Source organism: Poromitra crassiceps, assembly GCF_964638095.1.
Source record: "Poromitra crassiceps genome assembly, chromosome: 7".
Classification (NCBI taxonomy): Eukaryota; Metazoa; Chordata; class Actinopteri; order Beryciformes; family Melamphaidae; genus Poromitra; species Poromitra crassiceps.
The window spans coordinates 45356226-45375195 of NC_139628.1; the positions used below are offsets into that span (position 1 = coordinate 45356226).

An 18970-nucleotide genomic window follows, 5' to 3' on the forward strand; every position below is an offset into this window, starting at 1 on the left:
TTTGGGTCAACTTTTCCAAACCTGGTGAATTAAAACATACTGTATTTCAGGTTAGTACATATTTTAGGTCAGTATGTCTTGAGGCTGTAACATTTTTAGAAGTGCAATTTTCCCATTACCTAACATTCAACAGAGTGAAACATCGTAGTGTATTGTATTGGGGTGGCTGTGGCTGTGGCTCAGGAGGTAGAGTAGGTTGTCCACCAATCAGAAGGTCGGTGGTTCGATCCCCGGCTCCTCCAGTCCGCATGTCGAAGTGTCCTTGGGCAAGACACTGAACACCAAATTTCTCCCGATGGCTGCGCCAGCACCCTGCGTGGCAGCTTGCCGCCCTTGGTGTATGAATGGGTGAATGCAGGCACATTGTAAAGCGCTATATAAATGCAGTCCATTTACCATTACACTATACATTCTACCGAATCCGTGCTGTCCCACAACAACAAAAACACATTTAAATATCATTTAAGTATGGAAATCTTAGATGTTTATAAGAAAAACATTTATTTCAAGATGTTTCCAACTCTGACTTTGCACAAATTCGGTCGAATGGCCCAACAGGCCCATATAAGGCAGGCCTGCCTTTCACCTGATTGATTATATATGGCCTCTCGTGATGTGAGCCATATAACAACAGGTAGGCCTATGAGGAGCCAGATAAGAACAGGTAGTCCTAGAGGAGCCAGATAAGAACAGGTAGCCCTATGAGGAGTGGGATTTCAAAAGCCCAATGGTGTTACTGTAGAAGGAAAACCCGGAAGCTGACGTCCCCCCCGGAGCGGCGGTGTCAGTGTTTATAAGGGAGAGACTTTGCCTCTGCTGGATCTGTTGCAGGTGGGAATCGGACTCGTGCAGCATGAGATCTTTACTGGTAATGTGCTCGCTGGCACTAGGCTGCCTGGCCCAGACGCCCCATCCCTGCAGTAAGTAACAGAGAGTGGATGGATGACGACGTGTTGATCAATAGGATTTTCAATTGATTTTTCCATATTTGCATTGCTCTTATGTCATCCTGCTAGTATTCAAGAATAGGTGATGATGATGATGATGATGATGATAGCTGTCATGTATTATTTCCTATTGTGTATAACTCGCTTATAAAACTCACTCTGTGGGTCTCAATGAAAACACATCTTCCTTCTTCATACAGAAAGTCCTCCTCTGCTGACGGGAGCCTTCTCTGTGGTGAGTGTTTGTTTGCTTATGTTTTTCAAAGTAATTATGATGTTTAGGGGAGCACAATTAACCACACCAGTAAGCATAATGACTAAGCATCAGCAAGAGCAGTAGTAGATCCAGAGTGACAGAAGTACTCAAATGGTTCTTCTCGTTCTTCTCCCAGTTCACCCAGAATGAGAAGATGTGGGCCTTTGCCAAGTATATGTATGATGGGATGGATGAGCGGATCCGCCTGCAAGAGCTGGGAACCCAGCAGAACCAGTCCTTCACCTATGATGCTCTTCTGCTCTACAGAGAGGTGACCCAAGCAATGACATTATAGCCCAAATCATTCATTTCACATTGTGGTTGTATTCAGGGATGTATTACAGAACGGGCCTACCGGGCCAGAACCTCTTCGCAGGGCCAACGCTTCTCTTGCCTCCTCAAATTCTTTTACAAGATATTATGGTTTGGGGAGTGGTTCCTTGATGATCACAAATCTCAGGGCTAGTAATGATATGAGAAGCAAAGTCCAGAAAGTTGTGCAAAAGTGTCTTCTTCAGAGTCAAAAACCTTGCACTCACACACTTTGTGTGTCGAAACGTTAGTCTGCTTGCACTTATTAAATTGCCTTAACTTTGACCGTGTGCTCCAGATTGTTTCTTTCTCATGTGTTCACTCAGTCCCCTTTTCTGAGAAGCACCGGTTGGGCGCAGTTCGTCAGCTGAAGCGCGGTTTTCCCTCCTGTTCCAGAAAGTTGTCTTGTAACTGACAGGACTCATAGTCACACAACGCACACGGCTGTTACAACATAAATGGTTAAAAAGCAGACGTGAAAGTACTGAATGCTTAACATGCTGGGGAACTCAACCACAGTGACTAGCATTTGGAATTATTCACTTTCCACCTCTGCTCCTGATTATTTGTTTATTAAAAGGAATTGAGTTAAAAGGATTACACACTTTAACCTGAAATTGAAACTCAATAATCCTTTTAAGAATAAAAACGATTATTGAGTTTCAATTTCACGTTAAAGTGTGTACAGTCAGTGCCTTCAGAAAGTACTCCACCCCCCTGACTTTCTACGTATAAATGACAAATGTAAAAACAATGTTGAACAAATCTGTGGAGACAGCAAAACGAGCACTAAACATGTTTCCCCATCAATGTCATCCACCAGGCTGTCATGTACGAGATTGATGATGTAAACCATAAATGCAAAAAAAGGCCTCTGACCACAGACTTCCAGCCCATGGGGGTCCCACAGGACGCCTCTCTGCTGAACCAGGTAGTAATTGGCAGCTCCTCCGGACCTGGAGAGGGGCTCCTGGTCAACAACTGGGTGGGAGATGTGCCTAATATAGGTGAGAACATAAGGAATGGCTGCGGCTTTTCATTTTGGCCTTGTTCATGGACCATGGAGGTAATCGAGCTGTCTGAGGAGGTGTGGGTGAGAGGCGTGCGTGAGGTGTTTGGGGCAGTGGTGGCCCAATGGTTAGAGGAGCGAGTTTGGGACCCGGTAGGTCGTCGGTTCAATCCCCAGGACCGGCAGGATAAATCTGCCTGGGGAAAAGGCTTGCCCCTCCCTCATTACCACCACTGAGATGCCCTTGAGCAAGGCCCTTAACGCCAACTGCTCCAGTGGAGCTGATCAGTGGCCAGCAGGTCAGACTATGGTTGTACTGGTCAGCTTCCAGGTATGAATGCTTGTGTGAATTTGAACAGGACGCTCCTGAAAAAGAGAGCATTGCTCTCAGTGAGACTCCCCCTGTATAAATAAAGATAAAAATAAATAAAAGTGTGGCTCTGCTCCTGAAACTTGTTTGATAAACGTAAATGAGTTCCCATTTCTGTCCCTCCAGGAAAGTACATGATGACGGTCACTGAATTCGGATGCATTCCTGTCAGCAATGTGTACCACACCAAAGATTATGGATGGGTGCAGACAAGGTGCGTATGTCTACATTCAGATCAACAGTGTAAAAAGGACTTAAGTATTTTTATCAATGGCATTGGTGCCGAGACACATCATATCACATACATACCACTCTACATGTACAGTAGTTGCTTTCTGCACATTTCCTTGTGCTTGTGTGGGATTATTGTTCAAAATTTCTATACTGGGCAAATGCATTCTGCAGGAGAAAACGCCACCGTACACCGTAAAGTCACATTAGAATGTATTTAAGGGACCTCTGATAAATCTTCCCAACAAGAAAGGTCAGATTAGAACATGAAAAATTATGTTATTATCAAACGTGTTTGCCAGTGAGACAATATGCATGTAGTCCAAGTGAGTAAAGGGGTGACTACTTTTGCAAACTACTGTAGGTTTTACTGTTATTAGAATGTCATACTGTCCTATAAACTTCCTAGAGGCTACGTCCACTCCACTCTTTTAGAAAAGAGTACTTTGCTTATATTTGACACCAAAAATCCAGAATACATTAATTTTGAATCCCTTTTGTCACACGAGAGAATGTGGAAAAAGTTAAGAGGTAAAAATCACCATGTAAAATTGTAAAAGCTTGGAGGTTGTAAAAAAACACACCTTTAATTCCTTTTGTAATAAACGCATCCTTGTTGTCCTGTTCACCAGCTTCGTCGACAACGTCGTCGGGATGACAGACCCCCAGCTGCTCAACCCGCCAGACTTCTGCAAGACAGAAATAATGGCTGAAGGAGACGAACCAGCTAGCTTCTTCAGCTTGTTCCTGAACAAGCACTGAGGGCCTCCTAACCACCATCTCAACTGTTGCAAATATTTTCGATATTTCCCAATAATCATCTTGGGGTTACAATGATTTTTCTTTTTCAAATACATTAGAGTTAGCCCTGCTGTAAAGATGTGTCATCCTATGCATCCCTGACAAACTTTGGATTTATACATGTCCAAAATAAAAGAGATTTAATGGAAAAGTATCAAATTTGATTTGAGTATTTTCCAGGTCTGGAAAAGTATGGGGTAAGAAAAAGAGAGTATGGAAAAAGTATGTTTCCAGACTATTGTCTATAGAAACATATAGCAAAATGGTACCGCATCGTAATATGCAGAATTAGAATGCACATTTTCAAATATGGTCTGAGAAATCTACCGAGAAGTCTGAACATTTGAAATGGAAAATATGTAGGAACCTGTTCATAGCAAGCCTATATCATAGGAAATAAATTATTTGTGGCTTCACAAAAAAAAACTTACAACTGTTAGGAAAATTCAAATAAACTCAATTTAAAAAGTGGGTTTCAACCAATAGAGGGCAGCCTCTATGAATGAAAGTACCGTATGTAGAATTCAAATATTTTGCACTGAAGATTTTTACCTGAATCCATGAATAACACTACTAAATTCCCATATTGGTTTTCAGCTGACAAAAGTGATTTTAGGGTTTAGTTACTCTTTATGATGCGTTTGCAGGAGAAAGAGTTAGTAGTAGCTAGTAGTGTGCAGGAGGATTCATGTAATGTTCAGGTGTGCCAGTCAGGTGACTGCAGTCACACACCTCCAGATCTTATGACTGTGATGTCACTGGTGAAGCAATTAGCCCATGTGATCAACCCCATTCCACCGGAATCCAGTACTGGTTTTCTGCCTTCCTTTGTGAATACAAACAACATTCGTCACCTCTGACCCACTGTACCAGAGCGTCAAGTTCACACAGTTCACTTGCATTTGGATTTGAACCAACTTTTACAAGCCTGGTGAATTAAAAGATTGTGTATTTCAGGTTAGTAGCCTCATTTTTTAGGTCAATATGTCTTGAGGCTGTAATATTGATAGAAGTGCAATTTTCCTTCTCATTTACCGTAGTGTTCAACCAGCTTCTCCATGAAACATTGTAGAGGTTTTCAAAGTGGGAGGTGGGCCTCCCCAGGGGGACTCCAAACCGTTTCAGCGGAGGCTCAGTGAATAGAAGTGCAAAAATATTACATTACTTATCACCAGTTACATTAGTTATCAAATAACATAGAATAGCCTAAATGTGTGGTTTGATTAAAGAGATAGTTCATTAAGAGATTTTGGAGATTTTGTGTGTGTGTTTTTTCCCACTTTCCCAGAGGCAGAAACAAATAAATACCTTCAAAGATCAGACAGATCTTTTTAATGTATTTGGTGTAGCCTGAAATATGTCAAACGGCAATATCAGGCTATTTTGTCTCAATCGTTGACTATCTTTGGGGTCAAATAACATACTCATGATCCCATAGGCATCCAAGAATTTTGTGAAACTAAGCAAGAAAACTAAGGGGAGGCACCTTTTTCCAAGCTTTGCACCAAGGGGAGGCCCATAGTCTCAGACTTTGAAAACCCCTAGCCCCTAGGCAGCTCAATTTCAGCTGATTGATTATGGCCTCTTGTGATGCGAGCCAGATAACAACAGGTACTGTAAGCCTATGAGGAGTCGGATTTCAAAAGGCTGGTGTTGGAAGGAAAACACGGAAGCTGACGTTGCCCCGGAGCCTGTGTCAGTGTTTATAAGGAAGTGACCTGGCAGATCTGTGCTGCAGTTTGTGAACAGCAGGAGCATGGACGCGTGCAGCATGAGAGCTTTACTGTTAATGTGCTCACTGGCACTAGGCTGCCTGGCCCAGAAGCCCCATCAATGCAGTAAGTATCATAACAGAGAGAGGATGGATGTGTTTAGTATTCAACAATAGGTGATGATAGCCGTGATATTATTTCCCATTGTTTATGTCTATGGGTCTTATTCACTGCTGCTTTACTGTTGCATTTACTGACCAGTTTACAATTAAAACGATTCCTTCTCCATACAGGAAGTCCTCCTCTGCTGACCGGAGCCCTCACTGTGGTGAGTGTGTTTTTTTTCTTTTTTCTTTTCTTTGTCAAAGTAATTATGATGTTATGAGCACAATTAAGCAGCCTAAACAATAGTGTAGTAGTAGATACAGATACAGTGACAGAGTTACAGTTTTTTCGCATTTCATTAACCAGATTACCACAGTAGCCTATTACAGCAGTGTTAAGCAGTGAGGGGGGGGGGGCTTTTGTAAAGAACAAATACCATTTCAAATAAGAAAAGTCCCCACAACGGGCCTTTTTCCACAGCTGCCATTTTGTGTCTAAAAAGGCAGGGTAAACACAGGTGCAACCAACTCACTAATTAGGGCCCCAGCGCTGGAACACCTACGGTAAATGGACTGGAAGTTGGAAACCCTAATTAATGTTTTGGTCCACCTGTGTTACTTCCTGCCTTTTAGGCACAAAATGGCTGCTGTGAAAAAGGGCCTACTAACTGTACTCAAACCAAACGTTTCTCTCCCAGTCCACGCAGAATGAGAAGCTGTGGGCCTATGCCAAGTATATGTATGATGGGATGGGAGAGAGGATCCGCCTGCATGAGCTGGGAACGTACCAGAACACGTCCTTCACCTATGATGCTCTTCTGCTCTACAGAGAGGTGACTGACCAAAGCCATGAAATGCACATTAGAGCCCAAATCATTCATTTCAGAGTGTGGTGTGCCTGATCAGAGGTGGACATTTCACTGAAATATTCATATTCAAGTAGAAAATCTGAAAATTACTAGTTCCCTAAAAACAAGCCCGGATCCGGATGAACGCACAGTTAGAGGCCATCTGACGAAGCACATCAACTTACGCGTTTCTGGCGGACTGACCTGAATCAGAGTCCCACGCAAAAATGTTGTGTAAACTTATTAAAAAAATATATTTATATAAATTAACGGGTACGGGCACGGGTAAAACTAATTCCCCATTTACACCTGGTTTTTAATTGTGACCTGTAACTGGATAAGCTATCTGGATGTTATCTGGATAAAGAAAAATGCATGCTAATGCAAGGTGTAAATGCACCGTGATCCGGATGTGATCAGATCTTCCTGACCACATCTGGAGGTAGTCTGGCTCACATTGTGTTGAGATCTTTTATACCCCATTTACAGGCCCGTAGCAGGGTTTGAGAAATACCGAGGTCATTTTAGCACGGCGTGGGGGGCCAGGGGGGGCTGTTATCCCCCCGGATAATTGTTTTTGTCCATCTTAAAGTAAAATGCTTCAATCTGGTGCACTTTGAGAGCAAAATTAAGAGGCTAGATCTATAAAGAACTACAGACATCATGTTAGATTAATATCCTCCTTACTGTGCTGTTGCTTTAAAATGATACAAAAAATAAATGTCTCCCCATATAATATAATTTATATTCTGCATACAGGTCACATGGCAGAATACTGTTCAATTAAATACAATGGCCCATCTACACAAACATCACAGGGGAGTTACTTACCCATTCACTTCAATAGAACTGTCCCCAAAGTCTAGCCCTAATCTAGCCTCAGTGCAAAATCTGAATGTTGTGAGTTACAGTATCTCTCTTCCTTCTATAGCACAAAGAGAGGAAGCAAATTGTTGCATTTCTGATCAACTGTCAAATTAAAACATCAATGACAGATGAATAGATCTGGGGGCCGGGGCTATTTAAAAAAAAAAAAACTACCAAACTACCAAACTACGGGCCTGCCCATTTACACCTGGTTTTTAAATGCGACCAGATAACTTATCCAGATACAGGTCACATTTAAAAACCAGGTGTAAATGGGGTGCACACATGTGCCCTGCAAAAACAAAAACAAAAAAGCATATCAGCAAGGAATTCATGCTGGTCTATGCTGTTTGTTTGTTTGTTTGTTTGTTTGTTTGTTTGTTTTCTAGCAGGGTGGGCAGGCAGCGGGTGAGAACAAATATATTATAGGTTCCTACAGTATGTAATGTATTTGTGTTGTGCTCACACTGCTTCATCAGAGAGTTGTGTGTGTGTGTGTGTGTGTGTGCGTGTGTGTGTGTGTGTGTGTGTGTGTGTGTGTGTGTGTGTGTGTGTGTGTGTGTGTGTGTGTGTGTGTGTGTGTGTGTGTGTGTGTGTGTGTGTGTGTGTGTGTGTGTGTGTGTGTGTGTGTGTGTGTGTGTGTGTGTGTGTGTGTGTGTGTGTGTGTGTGTGTGTGTGTGTGTGTGTGTGTGTGTGTGTGTTGGTAGTGGAATGCGGAAAAGTCAGTCAGCCTGGTTAGGCAGAGGGGAGAGTGTATAAAATGAACATTTAAAACTCAGCCGCGGAGTCGAGGTGTTTGATTGGAGCAGGACACAACGTCAGCCTTCCATACTTAGCCTCTCAGCGGCTAATAAACCTTTGTAATTGACTGTGTCAAGACTTTGTTTAATCACAGGTGACGGGTCGGGGCACAGATCTTATAGTCTCAAGTATCCCCAAATTATTTTATGAGATATTATTATTTGGTTATAGTTAGAGTGAGTCCTTGATAATCACAAATCTCAAGCTAGTAACTCTTATGGGAAGTAAAGTCCAGAAACACTGTGTTTTATTGCCACTGACAGGAGTCATATAGTCACAACTCACACAACTCTTACAACATACAGGGTTAAAAAGCAGAAGTGAAAGTACAGGCATTTAAAAATGCTTAAAAATGCTTATGGGAAAGTCAATCACAGTAACTAGCAGTTATTACTTCACCCCTACTCCTGATCGTTGAGTTTTTCAATGTTGGAACAAGTCAGACAGCAGAATGAGCGCTAAACATTTTTCCCATGAATGTCATCCACCAGGCTGTCGTGTACGAGATTGATGATGTAAACCGCAAATGCAAAAAAAGCCCTCTGATCACAGACTTCCAGCCCATGGGGGTCCCAAAGAACGCCTCTCTGCTGGGCCAGGTAGTCCTGGGCAGCTCCTCTGGACCTGGGCAGGGGCTCCTGGTCAACACCTGGACGGGAGAACTGCCCAATAACACAGGTGAGAGCAGGGAATGGCTGCAGTTTTTCATTTTGGCCTTCTTCATAACACTTCTGCCACTTACTAACTCAAATGAGTCAGCTAGGCCTATATAAGGGCTAAAAGCTACACTTGGCAATTTCAAGGCAGCAAGAGATATAGGCTAACTACAAAATTTGAATTTGACCAGTCAGAAGTCATGTAACGTCAAGTGTGTGAGTCCAGCTTTCTCTGTACGGAGCGCTGCTCACTGCTAACCTGACGCTGCCACATGGTTTGTTTCACAGATCCATCTGGGAACTCGATCTTTGAGACCGATTAAAAAGGGCAAGCACTTTCAAAAAGTACTTGGCAGGTGATTGGATGAAACATCTGTCTATCACCATATATCACTTCACGAGCTAACTTGAGCGACTTAGGACCGCCTCTTACTTCCTTGGAGGCTGATTGGTCCAAACCAATAGATTGGAGCGTGGCAAGTTGGATTTGTTGTGTGATCGTGATCTTGTTCTCGTGCAAATCCAGCTGCCTCGCAGGGTTAGCTCACTGCTGCTTATTAGGAGACAGATTGTATTTCACTCTTCCATGTAGTTCAGTTTTCTTCACTTTGGCGAAGACGCGTCCGTACGTGACACTAGCATTTTATTTGGGCCAATAGGGTGAATCTGTGGGATCTCAATTAGGCAGGTGGATGTACAGTAAGTGGACAAAAGTTGATTCTAGAAGTGGAGAGAGAGGAGAAGGGTGATGTGGTCTTTCTGTTTTCTATCTATCTAGCTGTTTGTCTCCCATCTCTGTCCCTCCAGGAAAGTACATGATGACCGTCACTGAATTCGGATGCATTCCTGTCAGCACTATGTACCAGACTGACCATTTCGGATGGGTGCAGGCAAGGTGTGTAGGTCTACATTCAGATCAACAGTGTATAAAGGACTTGGCATTGGTGCAGAGACACATCATATCATATACATATCACTCTACAGTAGTTGCTTTCTGCACATTTTCATAATTAGTTCAAAAGGTGTGTGTGTGTGTGTGTGTGTGTGTGTGTGTGTGTGTGTGTGTGTGTGTGTGTGTGTGTGTGTGTGTGTGTGTGTGTGTGTGTGTGTGTGTGTGTGTGTGTGTGTGTGTGTGTGTGTGTGTGTGTGTGTGTGTGTGTGTGTGTGTGTGTGTGTGTGTGTGTGTGAGACCTGCTGGCTGCTGTGGGTAGTGCTATGACTAATGACTAATGACATTTTCCATAATGACCTAATTAAATATGAATGCTGTCAGGCCAATATCACTATATATATATATATATATATATATATAGTCCCCTTAATTCCTTTTGTAATAAATGCACCCTTTGTCCTCCTGTTCACTAGCATGTTCAACAATGTCATCGGGATTTCGGACCCCCAGCAGCTCATCCCTCCAGACTTCTGTCAGACAGAAATAATGACTAAAGGAGAGGAACCAGCTAGCTTCCTCAGCTTGTTCCAGCACTGAAGCAGAGGAACCAGCTAGCTTCCTCAGCTTGTTCCAGCACTGAAGCAGAGGAACCAGCTAGCTTCCTCAGCTTGTTCCTGAACAAGCACTGAGGGCCTCCTAACCACCATCTCAACTGTCGCAACTATTTTTGACATTTCCCAATAATCATCTTGGTGTTACATTGATTTTGCTTTGAGGACTGCAAAAAAGGCAGCTTTTTGTCAAATACATTAGATTTAGAGCTGCTGTAAAGATGTATCATTCTGTACTGTATTCATCTCTGACCAACTTTGACTGGATTCACATGTGTCCAAAATACAATAGATTTCATAGCAAGCCGATACTAAACTACTAGGAAATATCTGTGGCTTCAAAAGAAGAAACATATTGTTTGAGCCCCTCTTTGATTAGATGTGCATGAGTTGTCTGATAGTCTCAAATGCAGCTTTTCAGGGTTCGTTTTCTGATCCGATTCCCACACAAAATTTGCATAATATCAGACTGGAGTATTGGCCTTGGTAGAAGTCTGCTCTCTGAGTGCACCTCTAGTTGTATTGTGTTTTATAGTTTTCTTTTTGCTATTTTGATTGTACATCACTTTGGTCAACTGTGTTGCTTTTAAATGTGCTTTATAAATAAATTTGAATTAGATTGGATTTGTATAAGGAAAGTGTGTAAACAGCTGTGTAACATAATATACACGGGTAGATCAAATTAACTTAAGTACAAAGGTGAAAATGTGTACTTTTGTTGTTGAACGAAATATATAGGTGAGTGGGAACTGTGTAAACACTGCAACTTTCTTTCTCTCTCTCTCTCTCTGTCTATGTCTCTCACCAATAGACGTTTTTTTTTACATTTTTCTAGCATCTGTCTCACTCTCATTGATGTCCGTCTTCTGTCATAACAGCTGTAATAATAATCACACTGTGTTTCTGAGTAAAGGCTGTTGTGTTATCAGCGGTTGATACACTGATATCATCATTATGAGGGTGAGGGAGGAGAAATGTTGCTGCCGTGTCTTTCAAATTGACTGCAAATTGCTGGAAACACATCGGCTGTCAGAGAAACACAGCAGCACCCTCTACAGGCAGATCCATGGAAATAAACAGCATGGACAGACTGCAAAGAGATCTAGAGCAACAGACAGGCTGCTGTCAGAACTGGAGTCCATACTGGCTGCTAGTATAGACCGGTCCCATACAGAGATTTGTGTTTTGAGGTTGGCGGCCGCATCGATTCGTGACACAACCGACTGACGCAAATGCCTAAACAACTTCCAATGTCAGTCAAAGTTGAGCTGTGGAGGTCAGGGCTGGCTGACCTGGCCCCTAGCTGCTGGTAATGGTGTTGGAGCGGGACTCGACCCGGGCCAGCGCGCACGCTCAGACGACTCTGTCGCGTTAGCTTTGAGTTGTTTCTGTAGTCTTTCCTCTGTCTGTCTGCTGCCTTTCAAAACTTCCTTCAACTTTCAAAAGTTTTCTCAGAGCTTTTCAATCTTTACTCTGGATGTTCGCTTCATCATGGTAGCTTGTTGTTTGATGTTGCAGTGCTGGGCCAGTTCTAGTACAATGGTGAACCCAACATGTCGTGTTGTCCACCCCGCCCATTTCCTGCCTGAGCTGATTGCAATGCATCTCTCCCGGGTTTTGAATTGTCATGACCAGGGATTGAGGTCAATTCGAAAATAAACTAGAGTCACACTTCAGGAGTGTCTTCCAGATTCACATTTCAGAAGCCGAATCAGAATCATTATGATAAAATGGAGCTCAGTCAATTTGTGAGGATGAACCAGTGTAGCCAATTGGGCTTGGGCACATGATGTCATGTTTCTGTACCAGCCTCAGGTCCACACTTGCATTTGGATTTGGATAAACTTTTATCAACCTGGTGAATTGAAAGATTCTGCACATTTATATATCGATATTGACTTCTTTAAATTAAAAGGTAGTGTATTTTAGGTTAATATGGATTTAGGGTCAGTAGCTATGTCTTGAGGCTCTAAAATCAACAGGCGTCTCCATGAAACATTATACTAGCTTATATAGGACATTTCCCGTTTTCACCTGATTTCTTATATGGCCTTTCAAAACTTCCTTCAACTTTCAAAGGTTTTCTCAGAGCTTTTCAATCTTTACTCTGGATGTTCGCTTCATCATGGTAGCTTGTTGTTTGATGTTGCAGTGCTGGGCCAGTTCTCTTATCATGATGTGAGTCAGATCCATGGGTGGAGTTAATGGTGGGCCAGGCAAAAAGAAAAATCTTTTTTTTTGCCTGATTTTGCTTTGAGGAGTGCAAAAAAGGCAGCTATTGAGAAACCATTGTTGTTGTTGTTTGTCAAAGACATTAGGTTTTAGCCCTGCTGTAAAGATGTGTCACCCTATATGCATCTGTGACAAACTTTGACTGTATTTACACAACACATGTCCAAAATACAATAAATTTCATCGCAAGCTTATGAAATATTTGTGGCTTAATCTTTTTATAGCTTTTTCATCCTGTAACTTTATAGCTTTTTTGTGCATCCCTACACCAAGGTGATCATTCAAAAAGATCAAACGTAAACTAAAGCTAAACTAACTTAACATCACATAAACTTAACTTAAACCAATGCAACCTATTAATAAACAGTATAGATATCACTAGTTCCTCTACAGCAGGGGTGCCCAATAAATCATGATCTCGGGCCATCAATAGGCTAGCTCGCCAAATAAATCCAAAATGTATTTTTTATGCATAAACTAAATCCCGCTCATGTATATCTACAGTAGGCTATTTAACATTATAACATTAAATAATGTTACATACCGATAATAAAATAAAATATAATATAATATAATATAATATAATATAATATAATATAATATAATATAATATAATATAATATAATATAATATAATAGGGTTCAAATGTGCTAAATATGTATTTGGGGGGGACAAGGGGGAAATAAGTAGGCTATCTCAAATCATCATAGCTATAAAACTACAGGATATAGACACAAGCTGCTTGGTCACAGGCTCAGCAATGCACACTGTGAAGGACAAAGGTTTAGCTACAAAGTCCCGCCCACGCCTCATTCAAACAAAGCCGCCACAACCCCCACATTATTTAACCGTCTGTACTACAATGGGCGGGCGTTAGGTGAGTTCAAAGGTGTGACGTCACGTACGCTATATAAAAAGCTGTTCAGTCGTTCTGCCTCCCTTTAGACCGCGGCCCAGCTGTGATCACCCAAGAGAGGTTTTCTGCAGAAATTCCAGGAGGACAATAGACCAGGAGGACTAGGCCTCTGAGGTTTCTTTGTGCTCCGATCCAGTCGACAACAACTACTGAGCACAAGCAAGGACAACTTTGGAAACGTAAAGACTCCAAGTAAGGCGGAATCATCATTCATGGCAGAATTAAATTAGCCTTATTGTTAGATAAGACGTGTAGTGCATTAGCCGCAAAACGCGACTATTTCACTCGAGTACCTCTCCCATCATAGTCGCGCTCGCCCGACCCCTTTATCGAGGGAAAGTTGCACATTTAGCGATCTACAAGCTTCAAACATGCACCAATCACTAATATAAACTACGCACCTTGTTGCCACGGATGTTGTCGAGCAGGCCGCGCTGAGGCCGCGCTTTGTTAACTCGTATTTTAAGAAAGTTTGGGTTATTTGTGTGTCCGGAAACATTATTTTCCCTTCTCCAACGACTCTTCTTCTTTTTTGCTGCTCACCGGTTCAACTGCTCAACTGCGCCACCGCATCATGGGGTATTACATCATGTGTCAAGTATGGGGTTTGCCCTGTGTCGTTCTGTCAGTCACAGGTTTCCCCGAGAAACTCACTGCTTTGATCCTGCCCTCAAGCAACAATGGCGCTTGGATGACCCTATGTCGAGATGTCATTGGTCGATAGTTACAGCTGACCTAAAGCAAACAAATGACCTCATCCCAAACTCATCAATTCCTACACTACTTACAACATGTAATACCCCATGATGCGGTGGCGCAGTTGAGCAGTTGAACCGGTGAGCAGCAAAAAAGAAGAAGAGTCGTTGGAGAAGGGAAAATAATGTTTCCGGACACACAAATAACCCAAACTTTCTTAAAATACGAGTTAACAAAGCGCGGCCTCAGCGCGGCCTGCTCGACAACATCCGTGGCAACAAGGTGCGTAGTTTATATTAGTGATTGGTGCATGTTTGAAGCTTGTAGATCGCTAAATGTGCAACTTTCCCTCGATAAAGGGGTCGGGCGAGCGCGAATATGATGGGAGAGGTACTCGAGTGAAATAGTCGCGTTTTGCGGCTAGTAGTGCATAGGCTACTTATCATATATTATTATGGAATATATATTCTACAAGCATCGAGGACGATAGTGGTGATCTTATCGAGTAGCCTATTATACGAGTTGATAAGGGAATAGATAGAGAATAGACGGATCTGCTAATGTGTGCACAACTCTGTCTCTCGATCATCTCCTTATTAGATTTGAGATGATCCCAAATTCTATCATGTCCAACAACTCAAGAAAACCAAGGCCGTCCAAGCATTGGTTTTACATGACCCTCGGCCTTTGTTCTCTCTCTCGACTGACTCTCACACACACACTTCCTGCTTCAGCATGCGCACCAAGAGATTTCCATCCTCCATTCATATTGTAAAAGGCTTATGAAATAGTTGTACTTGGTCAAACCAAACGATTCAGCGATAATCAGAATCAGGAGAGCCCATAGCCTATAACATTTGACTTCCACCACAACTTTTTTTGATCAGAATCGCTTTTATTGCCACATTATGCAAGATTACACAGGCTACAAGGAATTTGTCTTAATGCATTCATTAAATCCTCTGCTATTCAAGAACTCACAAGTCTTCAACCTTTAGATTGTTAATCTTTGTATTATACCTTCAAACCTATGTATGATTATCTCAATCAATTTTAAGCAACATACCATTCGATTTTGAACAATTTACTGAAGAGTTTGAATTTGAAATACAATTGTATATGAATGATTTAACCCTGCTGTATCTACAGAGCTGCTTGGTGGGAGCCTGGGAGGACAGACTTCTGGCGTAGGATAGGAGGAACATTGTCGAAATGGATGCTTCAGAAGAGGTGAGAAAAATATCACTGTTGTATCACTGATGTTGCAACACACACACACATGTCCCTCTGTCCTAATTCTTTCTTTATGTCTTCTTTTATGGAAACAGAGAGACACCAAGAGACCCAAACGCATTCACACTGGAGATAAGCCCTACCACTGTGACCAATGTGGGAGCAGTTTCAGTCACTTAAGTCACCTAAAAACACATCAACGCATTCACACTGAAGAGAAGCCCTACCACTGTGACCAATGTGGGAGCAGTTTCAGACAGACAAGTCACCTAAAAACACATCAACGCATTCACACTGGAGAGAAGCCCTACCACTGTGACCAATGTGGGAGCAGTTACAGTCAGTTAGGTCACCTACAAAGCCATCAACGCATTCACACTGGAGAGAAGCCCTACCACTGTGACCAATGTGGGAGTAGTTTCAGTGTCCCACGTGCGCTAACAATACACAAACGCATTCACACTGGAGAGAAGCCCTACCGCTGTGACCAATGTGGGAGCAGTTTCAGTCGGTTAGATACCCTAAAAACACATCAACGCATTCACACTGGAGAGAAGCCCTACCACTGTGACCAATGTGGGAGTAGTTTCAATGTCCCAAGTGCGCTAACAACACACAAACACATTCACACTGGAGAGAAGCCCTACCACTGTGACCAATGTGGGAGCAGTTTCAGTCGGTTAGGTACCCTAAAAACACATCAACGCATTCACACTGGAGAGAAGCCGTACCAATGTGACCAATGTGGGAGCAGTTTCAGCCAGTCAAGTGCCCTAACAACACACAAACGCATTCACACTGGAACGGGCTACTGGTGTGACCGCTGTAAGAAAATGTTCACTCGGTCATCTCGTCTGAAGAAACATCGCTGCATCGAACCTGCTGAAGAGCGCCTCCTGTCTGCATAACAAGCTTCTTTCTGTCCAATGAAACGTGTAATCATTGAATCAAAGTTCAGTGACAGCAGAGTCTGACTGTGCATAGTCATGTTTGTTTCTCAGCCATACATCTTGGCATTGCATTGCTAGAATGTAAACAACAATGTAAAAATGTTATGTAAATTGTCATTACAAAGTAAATGGAGAGCTTATGAAACTGATCGTAAGTGTCTGATTTGTGATACTACAGAAAAATAACATGGAGCTAATATCACAATTATTTTTTATGACCCACCATACAGTGCATCATATTTTGTATTGACATAGTGAATTCAGATATCCCTAAAGTTTACTAACATGAATTAAACAAGAACACTGACATCAACAAAGGCGAGTTCATATTAAAGGCACAATGAATTTAAACCCCATCTCTTAAGTGTATTGCTTCTAGCCTGGCATTGACTAAAGTGACTTAAATCACAACCAGAATTATCTATGACAAGAATAATCTGTGGCAGCATATTTGAATAATGTCTAATGTTTAATTGGGGCAAAACTCTGCATAATACCGGCTCGCCCCACCAGCATGGCATGGTGAGAGAGATGGACCCTCACATCATCATGACAATACACCTGGATTTGAGCATGGCTGTTTGGGATTCGGAAACGTGTAGCCTATCGGCTTGCAGGTCATTAAGCTCTCACTCTCCCCCCCCCCCCCCCCCCCCTCTCTCCCATGAAGCCCCTGGTGAACTGTGAGGACTAATAAGGATGAAAAATCTTCTGTAGCGAGACATTTCAACGCTATGGGACATGATGTTTGCACCCTGAGGTTCCAGGGCATAGAAACTGTCAGTCCATTGAAAAGGGGTGGGGATAGAGATAGGGCCTTGCTACAAAAAGAGGCCTTTTGGATTCATACTCTTCAGACAGAGCATCCGAAAGGACTTAATGAGGAACTGTTATTAGGCTGTTTTCTTTGAATGTACAATTCTGTATATATTTGTATTGTCTATTTTTAATGTACTTAGTAATATGCATTCCAGGCAGCCTTAACTTAATCTCTCCTGTCTGTTATCACAACACAGCAGGACCTCTTTCTAGGCCATTATAGTGGAAACGTGCAATTATTTAAGCATAATTCTTTTTTTAAACATTTCTATTGTATTTTGTTGTCTCTATCTGTAGTCCAGACCTGGCTTACACTCCCCCCTACCTGTCACTTTGAACACAGCAGGGCCTCTACCTAGGCCTGGTTCTGCTCTCCCACACAGTGGGGCTGACCAAACTAATGTTATTTATAAATGCATACATTGTTGTATGTAGACATGTTGTTTTTCTTTGATAATGGAACTTGTGTGTTGTGCATTACTTGGTTCTTGAATTCTTTATATACTGTAACTGAATTTTGATATTTCATTTATTGAAGGGACTTCCGGTCTCAGAGTATTTAAACGTCATTTCCGCCTGACACAGCAACACGCTGAAGAAGGCCGTTAGGCTGAAACGTCCGTGTTGTACCTGGCGAAACTGGAATAAATCTAACAAAAGGACATTTTGTGCTGGCTCTCCTTCTCCTACCAAGTGTTCTCCCGTGCCGTGCACAGAAACTTTTAAAACACCGGTGAGTGTGCTCACTACTGGCTGAGTGCCAGTTTGTTTGAATATGGCACGATAGAACCTGACATGATCCCAGTTCAGCTATTAATACATGTGTTGAATCTTCTTCCACAGTCCCCCCTTGTTGATTATGAAATCAACAACACATAATCCATAATTAGCCTCCTTCCTTTGTGAATACAAACACCATTCTTCACAGTACCTCTGACCCACTGTACCAGCCTCAGGTCCACCCTTGCATTTGGATTTGGATCAACTTTTATCAACCTGGTGAATTGAAAGATTCTGCACATTTATATATCGATATTGACTTCTTTAAATTAAAAGGTACTGTATTTTAGGTTAGTATGGAAGTCAATAGCTATGTGTTGAGGCTCTAAAATTGATAGTGCAATTTCCCTTTCAATGACCTAGAGTCAACAGGTGTCTCCATGAAACATTATACTAGCTTAGGACAGTTCCTATTTTCACCTGATTTATTAGATGGCCTCTTATCATGAGGTGAGTCAGATCACAACAGGTTTTCAATAAGCCCATGCAAACATACACGGGCATATGAGGAGTGGCATCTCAAAAGGCTGATGATGTTTGATGGAAAACCCGGAAGCTGGAGTTAGGTGTCAGTCAGTGTTGATAAGGAACAGACCTGGCAGGTCTGTGCTGCAGTTTGTGAGCAGCAGGAGCGTGGACTCGTGCAGCATGAGAGCTTTACTGTTAATGTGCTCACTGGCACTAGGCTGCCTGGCCCAGGAGCCCCATCCCTGCAGTAAGTATCATAACAGAGAGAGGATGGATGTGTTGACCAGTAGGATTTTGAATTGATTTGTCACTTTGCATTGTTTCTCATTTCAATAGTATTTGATGATAGCTGTGATATTATTTCCCATTGTTTATTTGAGCTCAGTGGTTGGGTCTTATTCACTGCTGATTTATTGTTGCATTTTACCATTATGTTTGCAATTAAAACACATCTTCCTT

The 18970-nt window shown here is 42.2% G+C and overlaps 2 protein-coding genes and 1 long non-coding RNA gene across 3 annotated transcripts; all 3 read left to right on the plus strand.

Annotated features, from left to right (window-relative positions):
* Positions 1-871: 871 nt before the first annotated feature.
* LOC310779637 (ependymin-like) lies at positions 872-3887 on the plus strand (the record flags this gene model as incomplete). The annotated part of the gene is made up of 6 exons (XM_083640143.1): positions 872-920; positions 1148-1182; positions 1340-1474; positions 2339-2522; positions 3021-3108; positions 3758-3887. The coding sequence occupies 6 exons, from the start codon at positions 872-874 to the stop codon at positions 3885-3887; spliced, it is 621 nt and encodes a 206-aa protein (XP_083496269.1).
* Positions 3888-5669: 1782 nt separating this feature from the next.
* Positions 5670-11041, plus strand: LOC310780076 (ependymin-like). The gene is made up of 6 exons (XM_083640622.1): positions 5670-5764; positions 5932-5966; positions 6441-6575; positions 8750-8936; positions 9722-9809; positions 10280-11041. Exons 1-6 carry the CDS (start codon positions 5683-5685, stop codon positions 10401-10403), a joined length of 651 nt encoding a protein of 216 aa, XP_083496748.1. The 5' UTR covers positions 5670-5682; the 3' UTR covers positions 10404-11041.
* Positions 11042-13627: 2586 nt separating this feature from the next.
* On the plus strand, positions 13628-16450 carry LOC310780077. The gene is made up of 3 exons (XR_014552901.1): positions 13628-13757; positions 15411-15491; positions 15590-16450. It is a non-coding gene; the product is annotated as an uncharacterized lncRNA (long non-coding RNA).
* The last annotated feature ends 2520 nt before the right edge of the window (positions 16451-18970 follow it).